This window comes from Oreochromis niloticus, linkage group LG20, assembly GCF_001858045.2.
Source record: "Oreochromis niloticus isolate F11D_XX linkage group LG20, O_niloticus_UMD_NMBU, whole genome shotgun sequence".
NCBI lineage: Eukaryota > Metazoa > Chordata > Actinopteri > Cichliformes > Cichlidae > Oreochromis > Oreochromis niloticus.
The window spans coordinates 3,866,010-3,887,701 of record NC_031984.2 but is presented as its reverse complement, the minus strand read 5'-3'; the positions used below and the strand labels follow the sequence as shown (position 1 = coordinate 3,887,701).

The following is a 21,692-nucleotide window of genomic DNA, read 5'->3' as shown; positions in this document are numbered from 1 at the left end:
TTGCTTGTGTTCTCTTTGTCTAAATTTCTTTGATGATCTGAAACATTAAAGTGTGACAAGCACAAAAAAATAGAAAAACTTTTTTTCTCTCCACTCTATAGTACACTGAGTTCTGCTGTGCACACATGACTTCTTGTAAATCAGCCGTTTCTACATATCTTATTGTGGCCCTCAGGAAGACTCGCTGATTGGTTCATTCGTTGTTATCTTTGGTGGAGGTTTTTCCTGTGACTAACCACAAAAGCTCAAAGCCAAACTGCAACTTTTCACATTGTTACTGACTGCAGTGTGCTGCTCACTTCACTTTCAGCCTCAGCAGGAATCCAGTGTAAGTTCTTTTAATTTATCTCATGAATTAAACTAAAGTCAATTTCTTTTTATTTCTATTCTTTCTTTCTTCCCCCCCCCCCCTCCCACCTGTCCCATTTGGTTCTTTTGCCATCAGAATTATTGTCTAAAGGCCGAGAAAGATGCCCAATGGATTTACTATACCAAATGGACCATCCCAGCCTTGCCATATTGGTCTATTTGATTGTTTTTATTGCTTATTTTATTTTATTTTATTTTATTTTTAGTTGCTACATACGGGACGGACATGACTGGGGGAAAGGAAAGGGAGAAAGAAAGAGAGGAAGGGAAAGAAAAACAGTGGGGAAGAGGAACGGTGATAAAGGACACAAAAAAAAGAGTGGGGGGGGGGCAAAAAATAAATATATATATATCAATCACCTGGGTTACCTGTTGTGAAAAAAGAAAAGAGAAAACAAGCAAAAAAGAAAGCAATATAATAACCAACATCATCGCGATAATCTACGTGAATATAACAGTAAATACTAGGGATGCACCGATCCCGATACTGGTATCGGGTATCGGGCCGATACTGTAAAATGTGTGCGTACTCGTACTCGTAAAAGTCAACCGATACCATGAACCGATACTAATGTAGCCCGGATGGGAATTTGGGAGTAGATATTCATAATTCCCATGGACTTGAACGCCACATAAGGTGTTCACAGTTCACAGAAGAGAACGGCATGGAGAGATGCACGAGGTTAGCTGAACCAAAGTGAGAGACTCGGCTAGTTTTACTGAGGTTAACTAGCACAGAAGAGTGTGTGACTAGAAAGCTAACCGTGTGAGAGCTTCGCAACAGAGTGTGGGTGAAGTGACTTTTTGTTTCAACGGTCGCACCACCGTGGAAAACTGTGTTTCCAGCCATGACCGCCGAGGCTAAAGGCTAGCCCGGACTGCTTGGTTGCGCCACGGAGGCAGGACTGTCGGAGAGCTGGACAGTGACTGGCTAACGCGCTGTAGCAGAGACAGCATCGGGTCGCAGGGAGTGGATTTAGTGTGGGACTGGTGAACGGCGACCTACCGAGCAACGGAACTGTAAGTCAGACTTTTGTGCTCTTACTGGGGAGAAGAGGATTTTTCTCCATCGTCCGGCGTGAGCAGCAAACAGGCCTGCAACAAGTGTGAATGTGAGTGTGTGTGGGCCCATGTGTGAATATTGTATGTTTAGTGGATTTATATAACGTGTTTTGGAGTGTATATTAGTGAGTCACTTACCAAAAGGTGATAACATAAGTTGGGTTGTTTAATATAATTTGGAAGGGAATTATTTCATTTACACAGTGTATTTCATTTGGTTAAGGAATTGGAATATCATTTGAGTTTAAAAAAGGGATGTGTTGTACAGTATTTGTCTCTGCCCTTACGTTCAGTAAACGTTTCGTTTGTGTTAAAGAGTTGTCTGGGGTCGTTTCTTTACTACTGGTTAAGTTTAACTTGTGTGTGGTAGAAGTATCGGTTTTTGTACTCGGTATCGGCAAGTACTCAGATCCAAGTATCGGTATCGGATCGGTTTGAAAAAATTGGTATTGTTGCATCCCTAGTAAATACCAAATATTAAACATTATTGTGCAGCACGTAGGATCGACAGTGCACACTGTGCTTTGAGGTAGGAGCCAAAAAGGGTGTAGTTTGTGTGTGTGAGCACCCGTGTGTACACCTGTGAGCATGAACGTGCTTGTTTTTAAAAGGTTCCTTCATGTAATGATCTGCTAGAGGGTGTGGGGAGCCACAGCCCCGTCCTCCAGGGCATGAAGCAGGTATGGAGGAGATTACTTTTTTCTATTGTTGCCATTTTTATTTTTTGAGATTAGTCATAGAAAATCTTTTTTTTTTTTTTTTATGGATTTGGTACTTTTTTAATAATCATACATGTGAGGTTGCTGAATGACTTCCTGCCCCCTCTCTGATGTGACCTTATATGGACAAAATAACATCTTTACCAGACTATGAGGAAAACTTCCTCTTTTAGTTTTGGGTGTTACTTCATCATCACACAGTCTGCTGGTTATTGAGCCAGTTTCAGTGCATCCGATCATAATATATTCTGATGAACAGAGAATAACTTACATTATTTACATGTATCATGTTTAACATTGTTTTCAGATTATGAAGTTATAATATGTTAATCTAATCTGCTGAATGTAGGGTTTTACTTTAAACACATTTAACCCTTGTATGGTGTTCGGGTCTGTGAGACCCGTTTTCAGTTTTTTTCAAAAGAAAAATTCAACAATTAATTATTTTTTCAACCTGAAATTCATTGGCTATGGCTTATTTTCTGTGAAGAACATAAATCCGAACCAATTTTCAACGACCTCATACTGTACCTCTCCCCACGCATTTACATTACATACAAGGTGTTCGGGTCCACTGGACCCAGGTCTAATAAAAGTGTTGAAAGTGTAGGTCCTGTGTTCCCACACTCTGTCTTCCTCCTTTCTGGTGCTGCTGATAGTGTTTTCTTCCCCTCCTACTCCCGCACAAAGTTGCAACTTACATTCCCGCACATTTTCTCACACCCTGTCCCACCTGCAAATTAGGGGCATAATACTATAAATAAGACTTTGCCAGTGTGGTTCTTTATCACAACTGATCAAGATGGCAAAAGATTATCTGCTGCGAGGGCCATATTGATTTTGGAAGAGAGAGGAGCTTCGGATGATGATGTTGACAAAGAGGTTTCAGAATATTTCACATTTCTGAAAATTCAGAGTCTGACAGTGACTTTGAAGAAGAGGATGAGGTTGAGCACCATTTAGTAACAAAACGAAGACGAGTACCCCATCAGCAGCCAGTTCCAGGACCAGAACAAGCCCACCAGACAGCAAGTGAAGAAATATGGATGTCAATAAATGGTGAAATTAAATGGTCTTCTTGCCCAAGAAATGAGCCACCCTGAGCTGTTACTGTGATAAGCCAGGGCCAACATGGCTGACAGTTACTCATGTGCAGGACATCAAGTCTTCATTTGAGCTTTTCATCCCAGATTCCATCCAGAAAATTATTCTGGATTGCAGTAATCTAGAAGGAAGCTGTGTTTTTGGAGAGAGGTGGAAGGAGATGGACCAAATTGATCTAAGAACCCCAAGGGCCTACTTTGGGGTTCTTATCCTTGCAGGAGTTTTCAGGTCCAAAGGGGAATCCACAGAATCCCTGTGGGATGCAGAAACCGGCAAGAACCTTTCCGTGCATCAATGTCTCTGGAAAACTTCCACAAAATTTCCAGGATTATCCGTTTTGATAACCGAGACGACAGACCAGCTTGACGGCAGAGAGACAAGCTAGCTGCCATCAGGACAGTGTGGGATAAGTGGGTGCACCACCTCCCCCTGTTTTACAACCCTGGGCCTAATGTCACCATTTATGAGCAGCTGATCCCATTTAGTTGTGAAACATATTGTTTCACATGTAAATGTGTTGTGTCTTTCCACTCACTCCACTTGATTATAACTGATTTATTTTTTTATAACACTTTATTAAAAAAAACCAGAAGCACATTAATTCATAAATGTGATCTAACAAAGGTAAAGGGAAAAAATTAACCATGTTTGCTGTTCATATGGGTTGTAATTGGGATGAAGTAAACATCTGTTGAGTAGTTTAACATAAAATTGTTTGATAGTGTTAATTTGGAAAGCCAAAACTCTAGCGGGTCCACCAGACCCATGAACACTGGCTGAGTAACTAAAATACGAACACCACACAAGGGTTAAGTCTGATAATAGGCATTAATAACCCAAAAAACTCTGACATGAGTCACTTTTTCACAAATTGCTTTTTTCAGACTGTTAAGCAACAAGATTTCGACTTTGATCATAAATCATAATTTTTTGGTTTTTTTGTACTTCAAAGTAAAATTATATTATTCCTCACGTCTGGGTTAGAATATTATTTAAAGACACATTTGAAACTGCAGTGTATAAATGAACTTTTAGATAAATAAATTTTAAGCCAGAGAGGTTGTCACGGCAGGTAACTCATGTTTCCTGTGGCCGAGTTTTACACAAGATGCTTTTCTGAATGTTGCATCCAAATCAAAACCCAGCTGTTCACTTTATTATATCAATACAGGAACAAATGTGATCTTTTACACAGTTCATATCTGAATAATAAAAGTTACTGAAACATCATGACACTGTTTTTTTGGTGTAATCATGAATGTTAGCTCTATCTGAACTTGTCTTTTTTTTGGTAATAATTATCTTTTGCATCTCAACTTTAATTAGGAAAAGCATGAATGTCATGTGATCATAAATAAACATCCTGGGTCTGTCCTAAGGCCTCCTGGTGGGCATGTCTGTAATAGCTCACCGAGGAGGTGCCGAGGAGGCCTCATGGTTAGAAATGACCTCAACAGACTCCTTTCAATGTGGTTATGAGATTGTTAAATTTGTGAGAACAGGGAATTGTTTTTCTTATAATACTGGACTGAACATAACTGAGCAGGTTCAGTTAAACCAGTTTCTTCCTGCTGTTCTCAGGTTGGGTTAGAGGAAACACACCAAGGTGTAGAACAGAGGTCAACAAGGCTCCACTGTGGGCGACCAGACCTCCAACTTATTATCATCCCAACACTGAAGCAGGTAAAGCTCATGTTTTGGTGAAACTTTGTAAGTTATGTTGTTGTAATATTCATTTTTCCAGCCTATGATCATGTGACAGTCCTCATTTGTTCTTACTTGTAACTCCATTAAGTTGGTAAATTTTGGCGGTTTTCCTGTCATTTGAGCACTACTCAGTCTGTCCATTTCATTCTGCTATTTTCTGTCAGTTTGTTGAGAGAGAGAGAAATTGCACTTATTAAAAAAAGTATTTTGGTTTTTGGTTCAATTCAGTTTTATTTATATAGTGCTAAATCACAACTTATTGTAAGGTAGACCCTACTATGCGGCTCTTTAGTCTTTATACTGTGGCTCCAGGTGGTTTGGAAAGAAATTATAAGTATTTAACTGAAGTGTAATTTATTTGTGTTAGTTCTTTTTAACTTGTAGTTCTAAATTGGAAGATTATTGTGATCTTGAAATAAAAAAAATAGAATTATATGTTATCATTTTTCATTGCTCAAAATAAGCGTCACACTCGCATAAACCATACCCGCCGAAATTCCATGCATTTATGGAGACTTTCAACCCCAAGCAGGCCAAGTATGGATCTTCGGATCCACATACGTATGTCAGCAGCTATTCTCCACCATGAACTATGGTAAAAACAAACACCGCTCACACCTCGCAGATGACAGCTTACAGTCCTGCGTAAAGATTAAAGTGACTTCGTACAGCCCCGATTTGCAGAAGCTGTGCGCAGAGGTTCGGGGCCAGAAGTCACATTGTACCACGGCAGACCCGACGATGTTTGCATGTACATGCTTTTTTCTTTATTGACCACTTTTCACACACGGTCGTTGTACCCACAGAGTCAGCTGTAGCTTTCCAGCTCACAGCCCGAGACACACCAACACAACAGCAAACAAAGCACAGACTTTAAGCCGGCAAGGCTTGATTGAGGATGGAGCTCAGGTGCGTCCGCCTCTCCTGCTGCGGCACTGCAGACCACGCCCGACCAACACATTAATTAATACTTAGTCAGATATTTTGAAAATATTTATTTTTCATTTTTTTAGCAGTTGAGTGATTTTTTCCAATTATTTTTAAAATTCTGGTCAAGGCTCCGCTACAGGCTGCGAAATCCCAACGGTGATATAAGGATGACGGCTCACTTGCAGGAGGTCTCCTCTCTTCAGGATATAGGAGAGGTGGAGGAAGATCTCAGCCTGGGCGTCTATTGTCTTGTGTAGTCTGGAAGATGAGTGGATGATGGGGTGGGTGCAGTTTTCTCTGTGGTGGGGTCGGGTGGACTGTCCCAGGCTCTGTGGGGCCGGGCGGTGCTGCTGCACTAGGCCCCAGTCCGGATGGGCCTGGGCACCCTTTCCCTGGCGGGTTGCAGAGCATGGGGGTGCCTACTGGGGTCAGCGGGGGAGCTGGCCCCAGGGAGGGGTCACTTGCCCCTCCCTTCCTTCCCTCCCCATCTCCAGCTGCCTCCCTCTTCCCGCTCCACCACAATCACCCTCACATGCAGGGCCTTGGGGTAGGGGTGTGTCACCAGGGTGCAGGGGAGGCATCCCCCCCTCTGTCCCCTTCTGGCTGCCTGTGCCTCAATTTTATCCCACAACTTAGACATTCACATTACTCACGCTCTCATAACACATACATATAGGATCTTGGGGGTGGGCACGCTACACGGAATCCAAAAGACCATCAGGGTGTACACCTCACCCCTGGCGTCTTTGCCCACCTCTCAATTTTAAATACACGTAGACATTGACGGCTATCAGGAGGGGCTGTGCGCTTACCTGCTGCTCTGGCAGGTAGCTCCATGCCCTCCTGGGTTTTAAATACAACTTAGAACACACATGCATCAACACTACATATGAGCGGGTGGAGGGAGGTTTATACAGGGAGAACCCCCGTTCTCTGCAGGCTGTTGGAGCGGGGGGCTGGGAGGAGGAGTTGGCCGTCCGATTGGGGTCTGGAATGTGGGGGCCTCCCTGCTGCTGCCGAGTCAGGGCGGTCTGCTTCTCTCCACCCCAGGGAAAAGTGTAACACTACCTGGGTCTGGGTGCAGTTTCCCCCTCCAGGGGCAAGGGTACCTAGACCCGGTTCTTAGAGTACGCTTGGGGAGTGTGATTTTGTGTACAGCGTCTCTTTATGTCTGTCTCCACGTTGGTTGAGTGTGGAGTAATTGCTTATGAGAGCATGAGGGTGGGAATGGATGTTTGTATCTGTGTGTGCCTGTATGTCTGTGTCTATATGTCAGGTCGGGTATCAGACGCCACCTCTCTGGGGACATCTCAGGCCCTCCAAGGTATGGAGGCCTATCTCCCCCCACCACTTCCCCTGCCAGTGGCAGACGCCCTCAGACATCGGTGCGTTGGTGGTTCTTTGTGTCCGGGGATGGGCGTCCGGGTACACACCGGCTCACTCCTTGGTGGCTGCTTGCCGGGGCCTGGAGCCTGGGGCTCCCTCGGGCCACTTCGGGGTGGGGTGCCCTTGGCCTCTCGGCCTGGGGCTCGGTCACTGTGGCACAGCTGGCTGCCGGCGGAGCTCACGGGCACGTCACTGCAACCCACCCCCCCGGCTTCTGCTCCGCGGCTGCTGAGTGACCCCTCATCTGGGACTCTCCTCAGCTCTTTCTGGGATAGTGACGCAGCTGCCCCTCTGTTGGTCTTCCTTGGTCTCTTGTGTTCTGAGGGCCTCTGGATGTCTGGAGTCTTGATCTCCTTCATACCTGCTTCATGCCCTGGAGGACGGGGCTGTGGCTCCCCACACCCTCTAGCAGATCATCACATGAAGTAACCTTTCAAATACAAGCGCGCTCATGCTCACAGGTGTACACACAGGCAGTAGCGGTTTTAGATACGGGCGACACGGGTGCCCGGGGCGGCATCGTGGTGGGGGGCAGCATCACGGGCATCGGCAAAAAAAAAAAAAAAAAATGCTCGTACTCATGCTGCCCCGACGTCATGTCAGCACATACTGGGAATGGTATAGGCAGCGATCGGTTTTCTATCGCCCATTTGCTGGGAGTAAGGGCGCCCTCCATTTGCGAGGTGCGCCTGCTGCTTGCGGCGCAGCGAGGAGAGGGCGGGGCGGCGGGGGATTCTCTGGCTGGCTGGAGCAGCATCTAATAACCAACTCGCAAAATAAAAAGAAAACAACAAACACGAAAACACCAGACATTATAATACAGACTTATAATTTGCACCGATGTTTTTTCGAAATTCTATAGGCGAAAAGTGAGCGCGAGAGCCCTCAGTGCGCCTGCGCGCTGCTGAAGTCAAAGTAAACTTTATTGTCATCTCCGCTACATACAGTCCAGTATATAGAGAGACGAGACGACGAGGCTCCAGTTAGAGCAGTGCAAGTAAAACAAACAATATATATAGGAAGAGTAAGAAAATAAATATACACTTTAGGACTCGGGGTAAAGGGATCAATAACAATTTATAATTTACAGTTTGATGATTTAAAGTCTCACACACAACCCGTCGAAAGGGGAGGGGGGCGGCTTTTTCCAAATAGAGCACATTTCATTCATAATGCTGTAAATCCAAGTCCATTATGTATTCATGATTTGAATCCTGGGTTGTGTGAAATCTCAGAAATGCACCCTAGACAAAGTGAACTAAGTTGAAGGTCCATTAGGTTATGTTGTGGTGATCCTCGGGTTGGGGGATGGGTGTTCATACTGGAGTGCAAAATTAAAACCAATGGAAGATGGACAAGAAAAGTTCAAAGCCATCAGGTGCTCAGTTTAGAAAAAAGAGAAAAGAAGAGGAGGAGAAATTAGCAAAAGATACAGGTAAGCAGATGTGTCATTGGATAATGGCAGGTCATCCTGAAACAATCAGAATCAGAATATTTTATTAACCCCTAAGGAAATAATGTGGGTTACAGTTGCTCCAAGAAGAAATGATAAAAATAGTAACAGTAACAGACTAAACTCCAAACAATACATTATGTTACAGATTTTAATATTAATTAGTCATTGTCAGTTGTTGATTTGTTCTGTTCTCATTGTATGACGAATTATGACGGCTGTTTGCATAGTATGCATACTCTCTCTCTCTTCATATGTGTGTGTGTTTCTCTGGCGAAATTCAGTATGGTTCCGACAACAGTTTTATGTTAATGTATAATCCTTAATATGTTCTGTCTGTGTGTGTGTGTGTGTGTGTGTGTGTGTGTGTGTGTGTGGGGGGGGGGGGGGGGCTCACACACACAAACTACACCCTTTTTGGCTCCTACCTCAAAGCACACTGTGCGTTGTCGATCTTACGTGCTGCACAGTGTTTAATATTTCATTTTTACTGTTACATTCCCATATATCATTGTGATGTTGTTTATTATGTTGCTCTTTTTTTCTGCTTGTTTTCTTTTTTCTTTCTCAACAGGTGATCCAGGTGATTGATATATGTATTTTTTGTCTGCTTATTTTGTTGTTTTTTGCCCTTTTTCCCCGTCCCTCTTCTCAGCTGTTTTTCTTTCCCTCTTTCTTTCTCCCCTTTCTTTCCCCCAGTAAAGTCTGTCCCGTATTCAGCAAGTGAAAATAAAATAAACAATAAAAGGTGAATCAAATAGTCCATTACGGCAAGGCTGGGATGGTCCATTTGGTAAAGTAAATCCATTGGGCATCTTTCTTCGCCTTTAGACAATAATTCTGATGGCAAAAGATCCAAACGGGACAGGCAAAAAAAGAAAAAAAAAAGGATGACGGCTCACTACAGTTTTTGTTTGGTATATGAGTTCAACATTTTAATTCATTTAAAAGAGACCTTGGACTAGGTGTCTTTCCTTTTTGTTATATTTTTAAGAGTTCAAAATGTGTTCATTACATAAATAAAATGGAATTTTTTTCTGTAGCACTTCATGGATTTAATAAGCAACACACTTTAGGTGTTTATACAAAGCATAAAGGTAAAAAGCAATGACATTGTTATCTTCATTTTAGATGTCAAAAAGTATTTGCGGCTCCCAGTGTTTTCTTTCCCATGGAAACTGGGTCCAAATGGCTCTTTGGGTGTTAAAGGTTGCTGACCCCTGGGTTGGGGTGAGAGAAGGAAGACAGGATAAAAGACATGCTGTGGAAGAAAGACAGAGATTAATAACAGATATGATTCGATGCAGAGAGGTCTATTAACACATAGTGAGTGAGAAAGGTGACTGGAAAGGAAAAACTCAATGCATCATGGGAATCCCCGGCAGCCTACGTCTATTGCAGCATAACTAAGGGAGGATTCAGGGTCACCTGGTCCAGCCCTAACTATATGCTTTAGCAAAAAGGAAAGTTTGAAGCCTAATCTTGAAAGTAGAGATAGTGTCTGTCTCCCGAATCCAAACTGGAAGCTGGTTCCACAGAAGAGGGGCCTGAAAACTGAAGGCTCTGCCTCCCATTCTACTTTTAAATACTCTAGGAACAGCAAGTAGGCCTGCAGAGCGAGAGCGAAGTGCTCTAATAGGGTGATATGGTACTACAAGGTCATTAAGATAAGATGGGGCCTGATTATTTAAGACCTTGTATGTGAGGAGCAGGATTTTAAATTTTAACAGGAAGCCAATGTTTAGGTATTCAGCACCGGTTGCCATACACCGTCGGTATGTAGCTTTCATATACATGTGAAGCTGTCGATTCTGGCACCTGGGTAGCATTTTTTTTTTATTAAACCTTTCAAGGCTAATATGACCTCTCTATGGTAAAGGTGTAAGAATAATAATAATACAGTTGTCACTACTGTGATTCTTGACTTTGAATTTAAACACAAAAAATAAAAATAAGAATATGAACGAAGCACGAAACATCAGAAAGCTGTGATGGACTCCAATAAGATAAGATAAGCCTTCATCAGTCCCAGAGTTGTAGCATAACCTGTCAGAAATACTATGCAAAAATAGGAGAAAATATACACAATAAAAAAGTAGAAGAAATACAATTTATATCTGAGATGACTGAGCTTAAAGTCTCTTTGTTTTCTGGCAGGAGGATCATACTGGTCCACAGTTGAAACAATAGTTTCTTTTCCTGTTTCTATGTATATTAAAGTGTAAGTCGAGACAGTTTTCCTGTTGATCAGTTCCTGAGTGAGTACCAACTAAAAATTCAGAGCTTAATACTTAAACAGTCTGACGGCTTTATTCTCTCCAAAACTATTAACATAAAAAAATGAATATTATTCTGTTAAATCTGACATGTGATCTATGATTTTATGTGATAATATTAAATAGAAGTAGATACTATATACACACATTTTCTTTAGTCCAAGATAAAAGTGAAGTTTTCTCAGGTTTTCTTCTTCTGTTTAAGGATCAGCATGGAGGATCCAAACGATTTACATCCAGAAGAAATTCCTGGAGTTAGAGAAAACCTGGAAAACAATGACGCTGCTGCAGCAGCTGCAAGGATTCAACAACATTTAGAAAGAGAAAATAATGTTCCACTAAATATCGCCATCACAGGAGAAGGTGGGGTTGGTAAATCCACCTTTGTTAATGCCCTCAGAGGGATGTCCAATGATGAGGAGGGAGCTGCTCCTACTGGTGTTACAGAAACCACCGAAGAGGTCAAAGAGTACCCCCATCCAAACTATCCCAATGTTAAATTATGGGATCTTCCTGGAATCGGCACCACCAAGTTTCCAGCTAAGAAGTACCTGAAGCTTGTTGGATTTGAGAAGTTTGACTTCTTCATCATCATCTCAGCCGATCGCTTCAGAGAAAATGATGTGAAACTCGCAAAGGAGATTCAGAAGATGAAGAAAAAGTTCTACTTTGTTCGATCAAAGATTGATGAAAATTTACGCGCCGAAAAAAGAAACAGACACTTCAGTGAAGAGGAGACTCTTACAAAAATCAGAGAAGACTGTGTTCACAGTGAGTTTCTGATCACTTAGAGCTGAGTTTGATCACTTTATAGATTTATATAATGTTAACATTTTTTTCTTCTGTGACACAGGACTCAGAGGATTAGGCATCGAGTCTCCGCAGGTCTTTCTAGTGTCCAGCTTTGAGCTCCACCTGTACGACTTCTCTCTCTTGCAGCAGACCTTAGAGAGAGACCTTCCTAAAAACAAGAGGGACGCTCTGCTGTTCGTCATGCCCAACATCAACCCAGAGATCATCATCAAGAAGAAGAAAGCTCTGAAGTCCACAATAATATGCTATGCTCTTGGATCTGCAGCTGGAGCAGCTGTTCCAGTTCCTGGTGTTTCTATTGCTGTTGATGCTGTTTTGCTGGTTGGTGCTGTCACACATTATGTTCATGCGTTTGGTCTCGATATCCCGTCTCTGAAGAGACTTTCTGACAGAACAGGTGTGCCCTACGCTGATCTGCGTGCCGTCATCATTTCACCACTGGCTGCAGTAGAAATAACTGCAGGGCTCCTCCTGAAGGTTTTGACCCATGTGGGACGCACAACTACATTAATTGTAGCAGAGGAAGCTTCCAGATTTATTCCCGTGGTTGGAATCCCATTAGCAATGGGCTTCTCTTTCGGCACAACCTACACAATTCTGAAATCGATCCTCAACCAGCTCGCTGATGATGCTCAGAAGGTGTTTGAAAGAGCTTCAGTCTGAACACTTCAGTGTGAATTTGTAAATTAAAGATGAGTGAAACAAAAGAGTGCAAATCAAATTAATTGAAATCATTAAATATAAATGAAATAAATATAAATATAAATCATGTTGCAGCTGCATATTTGAGCCATTATCCTACTATAGCTGATAAATGTATCATAGGCCTCAGCAGGTCTCATTTCTTCTCATCACATCAATACAGGAACAAATGTGATGTTATTATTCAGATAAAACCTGCTAGAAGAGCTTTGTTCTAATCCCTTGTCGGATTTGGTGACATCACTTTTTACAGATCAGGTGATGTGATAGTTACTCCTGAAACATCGTCATCTGAACCTCTTTTGTTTGATTTACTTTGTGATGAAACTCTTTTGTTATCATATCGTCGCTTACAGCATAATAAATACTTTTAATGCAGAGTGTTTGATGATGAACAGAGGTGTGTAGAACAGAAACTGCTCCGTGGTGTTTTTGTCCTGTTGACTGTAGATTGTGATGAGAGTTCACTGCCCTCCAGTGGTCACAGTGGGGAACTACCACACAAATAATACAGATATGACTTCTAATGTTTATCAACGTTATTCCTGCTTTTATAAATAAATTGTTCTTGATAAACACTTTGCCATTAATGTCATTATTTAAAGTGTTTTAAGTTAAAGTTACTTTAAAAAGGAGAGTTAATCAGCTCTCAGCATCTGTGAGTTGGACACAATATTACCTCTAAACAGTCTTTCCTGCCCTTTGTGACATGGACCGTAGGTCGTGTCTCCGGTAGCGCAAAGTGTATGTCTTAAGTCCAGGGGTCAGCAACCCTGGGCAGGCGTGCTGGCACGCGAAGGGTTAACTGATGGCACGACCGTAGCTGGACTGAGTAGCGGTTTTTGATATGGGCGCCCCGGGCTAACCCTGCCCGGGGCGGCATCACGGGCATTGGCAAAAAAAAAATGAATGAATAAAAAAATGCTCGTACTCATGCTGCCCCGACATCAGCCAGCGCATATTGGGAATGGTATAGGCAGCGATCGGTTTTCTATCGCCCATTTGCTGGGAGTAAGGGCGCCCTCCGTTTGCGAGGTGCGCCTGCTGCTTGCGGCACAGGGAGGAGAGGGCGGGGCGGCGGGGGATTCTCTGGCTGGCTGGAGCAGCATCTAATAACCAACTCGCAAAATAAAAAGAAAACAACAAACACGAAAACACCAGACATTATAATACAGACTTATAATTTGCACCGATGTTTTTTCGAAATTCTATAAGCGAAAAGTGAGCGCGAGAGCCCTCAGTGCGCCTGCTCGCTGCTGAAGTCAAAGTAAACTTTATTGTCATCTCCGCTACATACAGTCCAGTATGTAGAGAGACGAGATGACGAGGCTCCAGTTACAGCAGTGCAAGTAAACGAACAATATATATAGGAAGAGTAAGAAAATAAATATACACTTTAGGACTAGAGGTAAAGGGATCAATAACAATTTAAAATTTATAATTTACAGTTTGATGATTTAAAGTCTCACACACAACCCGTCGAAAGGGGAGGGGGACGGCTGCTTCCAAATAGAGCACATTTCATTTATAATGCTGTAAATCCAATCCCATTATGTATTCATGATTTGAATCCTGGGTTGTGTGAAATCTCAGAAATGCACCCTAGACAAAGTGAATCTGTGAACTAAGGTGTAGGTGTGTTAGGTTATGTTGTGGTGATCCTTGAGTTGGGGGATTTTGTTCATACTTGAGTCCAAAATTAAACCCAATGGAAGATGGACAAGAAAAGTTCAAAGCCATCAGGTGCTCAGTTTAGAAAAAACAGAAAAGAAGAGGAGGAGAAACAAGCAAAAGATACAGATAAGCAGATGTGTGATTGGATAATGGCAGGTCATCCTGAAACAATCAGAGTCAGAATCAGAATATTTTATTAACCCCTAAGGAAAGTATGTGCGTTACAGTTGCTCCAAGAAGAAATGGTAAAAATAGTAACAGTAACAGACTAAACTCCAAACAATACATTATGTTACAGATTTTAATATTAATTAGTCATTGTCAATTATTGATATTGATATACCTTTATTAGTCCCACAAGGGGAAATTTCATGTTAAGGCTGCCGACCTATTGCACGCAATGGCGGCGCCATCTTACCCTCCGACCATACATACATTACACAAAAACATCACATGGGGAAGACAGGTCAGAGAGGTATAACAATGGAAAATGCACCACATGAGGAAAGATAAGGAGAAAAAATAACTCCCCCCAGACTGAGCTCCAACAGGGAGATCAGTTTGAGAACAGAAAAAAACACCTCTGCACATAGCACATGAAAAAACCCTTAATACACCAAAGAAACACATGACAAGCAACAGGGATGGATGATAGACAGCCAATGTAGACAGCACATCTGGGCCTGCAGCCTATGCGCTGGTCTCTTTTTTTTTTTTTTTTTTTTTTAACCTGTCCCGTTTGGTTCTTTTGCCATCAGAATTATTGTCTAAAGGCGAAGAAAGATGCCCAACAGATTTACTTTACCAAATGGACCATCCCAGCCTTGCCGTAATGGTCCATTTGATTCACCTTTTGTTGTTTATTTTATTTTCACTTGCTGAATACGGGACAGATTTTACTGGGGGAAAGAAAGGGGAGAAAGAAAGAGGGAAAGAAAAACAGCTGAGAAGAGGGACGGGGGGAAAGGGCAAAAAACAACAAAATAAGCAGACAAAAAATGCATATATCAATCACCTGGATCACCTGTTGAGAAAGAAAAAAGAAAGCAAGCAGAAGAAAACGAGAGTAATAAACAACATCACAATGATCTATGGGAATATGACAATAAATACTAAATATTAAACATTATTGTGCAGCACGTAAGATCGACAGCGCACAGTGTGCTTTGAGGTAGGAGCCAAAAAGGGTGTAGTTTGTGTGTGATCACCTGTGTGTACACCTGTGAGCATGGACGTGCTTGTTTTTTTAAAAGGTTCCTTCATGTAATGATCTGCTAGAGGGTGTGGGGGGGCCACAGCCCCGTCCACCAGGGCATGACGCAGGTATGGAGGAGATACAGGCTCCAGACGTCCAGAGGCCCCCAGAACACAAGAGACCAAGGAAGACCAACAGAGGGGCAGCTGCGTCACTATCCCAGAAAGAGCTGAGGAGAGTCCCAGATGAGGGTCACTCAGCAGCCGCGGAGCAGAGGCCGGGGGGTGGGTTGCAGTGACGTGCCCGTGAGCTCCGCCGGCAGCCAGCTGTGCCTGAGTGACCGAGCCCCAGGCCGAGAGGCCGAGGGCACCCCACCTCCGAAGTGGCCCGAGGGAGCCCCAGGCTCCAGGCCCCGATAAGCAGCCGCCAAGGAGTGAGCCGGTGTGTACCTGGGCGCCCATCCCCGGACACAAAGAACCACCAACGCACCGATGTCTGAGGGCATCTGCCACCGGCAGGGGAAGTGGTGGGGGAGATAGGCCTCCAAACCTTGGAGGGCCTGAGATGTCCCCAGAGAGGTGGCGTCTGATACCCAACCTGACATATAGACACAGACATACAGGCACACACAGATACAAACATCCATTCCCACCCTCATGCTCTCATATGCAATTACTCCACACTCAACCAACGTGGAGACAGACATAGAGAGACACTGTACACACAATCACACTCCCCAAGCGTACTCTAAGAACCGGGTCTGGGTACCCTTGCCCCTGGAGGGGGAAACTGCACCCAGACCCAGGTGGTGTTACACTTTTCCCTGGGGTGGGGAGAAACAGACCGCCCCGACTCGGCAGCAGCAGGGAGGCCCCACATTCCAGACCCCAGTTGGACGGCCAACTCCTCCTCCTAGCCCCCCCGCTCCAGCAGGCCGCAGAGAACGGGGGTGTGTGAAGACTCCAAACCTCCCTCCATCCGCTCATATGTAGTGTTGATGTATGTGTGTTCTAAGGTGCATTTAAAACCCAGGAGGGCATGGAGCTACCTGCCAGAGCAGCAGGTAAGCGCATAGCCCCTCCTGCTAGACCTCAATGTCTACGTGTATTTAAAATTGAGAGGTGGGCAACAACGCCAGGGGTGAAGTGTACACCCTGATGGTAATTTGGATTCCGTGTAGCGTGCCCACCCCCAAGATCCTATATGTATGTGTAATGAGAGTGTGAGTAATGTGAATGTCTAAGTTGTGGGATAAAATTGAGGCAGAGGCAGCCAGAAGGGGACAGAGGGGGGGGCATGCCTCCTCTGCATCCTGGTGACACACCCCTACCCCAAGGCCCTGCATGTGTGGGTGATTGTGGTGGAGCGGGAAGAGGGAGGCAGCTGGAGATGGGGAGGGAAGGAAGGGAGGGGCAAGTGACCCCTCCCTGGGGCCAGCTCCCCCGCTGACCCCAGTAGGCACCCCCATACTCTGCAACCCGCCAGGGAAAGGGGGGCCCACGCCCATCCGGACCGGGGCCCAGTGCAGCAGCGCCGCCCGGCCCCACAGAGCCTGGGACAGTCCACCTGACCCCACCACAGAGAAAACTGCACCCACCCCATCATCCACTCATCTTCCAGACTACACAAGACAATAGACGCCCAGGGTGAGATCTTCCTCCACCTCTCCTGTATCTCCCCCTCCTGCAGAGAGAATTCCTGAAGAGAGGAAAGCTCCTGCAAGATGTGACAACCTCCCCCACCAGTTGAAGAGCCCCCTGGTGGCTCGATGCACCGGCGGCACCCTGCGCCAGGACTGGGCCCCCATACACCCATCCGCCCACAACCCCGGCAACACACCAACCAGGACCCAAGCCCCTGAGGCCCGGCCAGGGCCCCAGCCCAGAGACGGAGCACCCCCAGAACCTCACGCCCGTCCCGGACCCACCCAGGGGCAGCCAGGCTACCAGGTCAGTAACCCATGTCCGTCAGCACAGACCCTCCCCTAGCCCTGCTGCACGCAGCCACGAGGAAACCGTCACCTAAGAGCCAACAGAGCCCCTAATTGGCCATGACCGCTACCCCCGGTTGAGCCCCCCACGGAAGATGCTCCTGGAGAACCCCCAGACGCCCCAAGCCTGTCCCTGCCCCCACACCCATCACAACAGTGAAGGTGGGACCAAACTATGACCCCCCACCCCCACTAGGTGATGGAGCTGATCAAAGGAGCCCAGAGCAATTGATCTGATGTGGTGGCAGAGGCTGTATCAAGACTAATGTAATCTAATAGATAATTTCTATATTGGTTAGAATTAGGATTATTTTTTTTTTCCAGTTCATGAGGACTGTTTTCTTGGCTATGCATAGGGCAGTGAAAACCATATGGGCTATATTCTTTTCTGTAGTGACATTATCTAAGCTGCCCAACAAACACACTAAAGGGGAAGTTGGAATGTTACATTTCAGACACTCTGATAAGTCTTCACATATCTCGCGCCAAAACTTCTGAACTGGTGGACAGAACCAAAGAGCGTGGATATAATTGTCCGGTGAATTGGTTTGGCAGTGTGAGCAGTTGTTGGTAGACGTAAAGCCCATCTTGAACATCCGATGACCTGTATAGTGCACTCTATGTAGTATTTTGTATTGAATTAATTGAAGACTGGGATTTCTAATTAGATGAAAGGTTTTTAAGCAAATCTGAGACCAGAAGTTTTGGTCAAAGTTAACTGATAAATCTGCTTCCCATTTTGCAATAGGAAGTGATATTGATTCATCTGTTTTAGAAAGCATTCTGTATATTTTGGATAGTAATTTGGGGGTTTTAAGAGTAAGAAATTGAACCACACTTGGTGGTGTTTGTAGTTCATCTTGACCTGGTTTAAATCTCTTTTTTACTATGGATTTAATTTGCTGATATTCTGAAAATCTTTTCTTGTTGATCCCATGTTGTGTAACTAGTCTGTCAAATGAAATAAATTCTGTTCCTTCTAGTATATGTTCTAAATATTTGATTCCTTTACCACTCCAATCTGAAAAGTTTGTCATATCATTGTTTTGTAATATGTCAGGGTTGTTCCAGATAGGTGTACGTTTGCATGGGATTAATGAAGACTCTGTCAACTTCAGAAACTCCCACCATGCTGTCAGAGAGGAGCTGATGTTGATGCTTTTGAAGCATTCATGTCGTTGGATGTTTGAGCTGATAAATGGTAGATCTGAAATCTCTAGATTATTGCAAAGTGCTTGTTCTACATCTAGCCAAGGTTCATCTAAGAGGGTATGTTTTTGCCATCCTGAGATAAACTGAAGCCTGTTGGCTAAGAAGTAGTGCTGAAAGTTAGGTAGTTCTAATCCTCCTTTATCCTTGGTCTTTTGTAGTGTTTTTAAGCTTATACGTGGGGGCTTATTTTTCCAAAGGAATTTGGACATATATGAATCTAGAGATCTGAACCAATCTTGCGGCGGTTTAGTCGGGATCATTGAGAATAAATAATTTATTTTTGGTAATACCATCATTTTTATAGCGGCAACCCTTCCCATGAGTGATATGGGTAGACATTTCCACCTAGCCAGATCACCTTCTACTTTCTTTAAAAGTGGGATATGGTTTAATTTAGTTAGATCTGCAAGCTTGGGAGAAACATTAATACCTAAATATTTTATATTTCCCGATTGCAGTGGAGTAGAAGAGGAATTATGGAAGGAGCAATTAATCGGAAGGACTGTAGATTTTGACCAGTTAATTGAGTAATCTGATATTCTTGCAAAAGAGTTTATCAGTTCAATCACCCCAGAGATATTGGTTTGTGAATTTTGGAGAAAGAGTAACACATCATCCGCATAAAGGCTGATTTTATGTTCCACGTTCTTGCATTTTATGCCCTTAATTACTGAATTCTGTCTAATTGCTGCTGCTAGTGGTTCGATAAAAATTGCAAACAGTGAAGGGGAGAGTGGGCATCCCTGCCTGGTGCCCCTCAGGAGACAGAAGCTGGAGGATGTCTGGTCATTTGTTCTGACACAAGCTGTTGGGGAATTATATAATATTTTTAACCAGTTGATGAAAGAAGATCCAAAACCAAATTTATGTAAAGTTGCAAATAGAAATTTCCAGTTAACTCTGTCAAACGCTTTTTCTGCATCTAAAGAAAATATTGTAGTTTCAAGATTTTTACTGTATGAGTAGTCTATCAAATTAAGTAATCTACGTGTGTTAGTTGATGAGTGCCTACCTTTTATGAAACCAGTTTGGTCAGGATGAATTAAGAGGGGGGTTATTTTCTCTAGTCTCTTCGAGAGAGCTTTGCAGATTATTTTAAGGTCTACGTTTATAAGGGATATTGGACGATAGCTTGAGGGATATACAGGGTCTTTGCCTAGTTTTAGCAGGAGATTAATGTTTGCAGAATTCATATTTGATGGAAGTCTGCCATTTTCTTTGATTTCCAACAACGTTCTGTAAAAAACTGGTGCTAGAATCGTCCAGAATTCTTTGTAGAATTCTGCAGGAAAGCCGTCTGGACCTGGAGCCTTATTATTGGGCATACTTATCAGGGCTTCCTGGAGTTCACCTGATGTCAGTGGCGAATCCAGTGCCATTGCTTGAGTGTCTAATAATTTTGGGAGAGTTATGTTGTCCAAAAACTGATCAATTTCCTTTTTAGATGGGTTTATTTGTGGTGAATACAACGTTTTATAGAAATCCCTGAAAATGTTGTTTATTTGTTTCGGTTCATATATTGTGTTCCCAGATGAATCTTGAACAGCACATATAGTTGTTTTTTCTTTATTTATTTTTAGCTGGTTTGCTAGAAATTGACCGGATTTATTACTATGTTCATAATTTTGTAAGCGTAGTCTTTGTACTAAGAATTTTGTTTTTTTATCAATTATCTCATTTAATTCTAGTTTTGTTTTGCGTATTTTGTTCAGTGTTTCCTGATCTTGGTGGGACGCGTAGGCTTCTTCTAGTGATTTGATGGTTTTTTCTAATTCCTGAATATTTTTGTTTTCTTTTTTCTTTTTATGTGATGAGAAAGAAATTATTTTACCTCTCATCACAGCTTTCCCTGCTTCCCATAAAACAGAAGCTGATGTTCCGGGAGTGTCATTAAAGTCTAAATATGAAGTCCACTCTTTTTTAAAATATTTAATAAAGTCTTCATCTTTAAGCAGTGATGTATTAAATCTCCAGTTTTTACTTGGCGTAGTATTATTCTTGTGCATTAGTGTTAAAGATACAGGAGCATGATCGCTGACAGCTATAGGATGAATCTCAGTGTCTGAAATGTCACTCAGCAGTGAGCTGCTGACCAAAAAATAATCCAGACGAGAGTAGGAGTGATGAACATGTGAGAAAAAAGTATATTCCTTACTGGTGGGGTGAAGGGAGCGCCATGCATCGCAAAGACCAAAGTCGCTCATATACTGTTTGATTATATTTGTGGACTGCCAATTACGCTGAGTTCCTGCTGTATTGAGCCTATCCATTTCTTCATTTAGTCCAAGGTTGAGGTCGCCTCCAAGAACAAGTGTGCCATCTAAGTGTTCAGAGAGTGCACTGAAAAAACTGTGAAAGAATGAGGGATCATCAACATTTGGACCACATATACACTTACAATACATAGCTTTTTATCAAGTATAGATAGTTTAATGATTAAGAATCTGCCCTCTGGATCTATAACTGTATCGAGTACTGTGAAATTAATTTTTTTATGGATTAAAATTGCTACTCCCCTTTGTCTAGAATTATAACAAGCTGAGAACACATTAGGAAACTCAGGTGTTTTAAGTTCATTCGAACCTCTAAGAGGTCTGTGGGTCTCTTGTAAAAGGACAACATCTGCCTGTAGTTTTTTGAGTTGGTTAAATATTTTTAACCTCTTTTCTCTGGATCCAGCTCCATTTACATTCCATGTAACGAATCTTAGTGCACCCATAGATGTCTGTGTATAACTAGGGGTGTATGCTGTGTGTGTCGCTTAGACAGGTGGAGAGAATACATCACTTGTTCATAAATAAAGAGAGGGAGAGAGAGAAGAAGTATGGGTTTAGAAATAATAGATCAACAGTTTTGACATTGATGGATTTAATGGAAGAAATAACTGAATGTATGGTTAACAAGAAGTATGCACTTGGAGTCTTTCTAGATCTAAAAGAAGCATTTGATACTGTTGACCACGAAATTTTAATAATCAAACTGGAAAAAATAAAAAAGCTATGTAATGAATTGACAGCAATACGTACAAGTAAATGAGTTTAAATCTAAATTGATGGATACTGAATGTGGAGTGCCTCAAGGATCTGTATTGGGTCCGAAA

General features: G+C 43.0%; 1 protein-coding gene across 2 annotated transcripts; it reads left to right on the top strand.

Moving 5' to 3' along the window:
* The first annotated feature begins 207 nt into the window (after positions 1 to 207).
* LOC100698542 (interferon-inducible GTPase 5) lies at positions 208 to 13,099 on the top strand. 2 transcript variants are annotated; one of them, XM_005465033.3, is made up of 4 exons: positions 208 to 328; positions 4,836 to 4,937; positions 11,212 to 11,777; positions 11,860 to 13,099. In XM_005465033.3, exons 3-4 carry the CDS (start codon positions 11,219 to 11,221, stop codon positions 12,480 to 12,482), a joined length of 1,182 nt encoding a protein of 393 aa, XP_005465090.1. In that variant the 5' UTR covers positions 208 to 328; positions 4,836 to 4,937; positions 11,212 to 11,218; the 3' UTR covers positions 12,483 to 13,099. The 2 variants fall into 2 exon arrangements, with proteins under 2 accessions (XP_005465090.1, XP_003459517.1); XM_003459469.5 differs by lacking the exon at positions 4,836 to 4,937 and having other exon boundaries at positions 219 to 328.
* Positions 13,100 to 21,692: the final 8,593 nt, after the last annotated feature.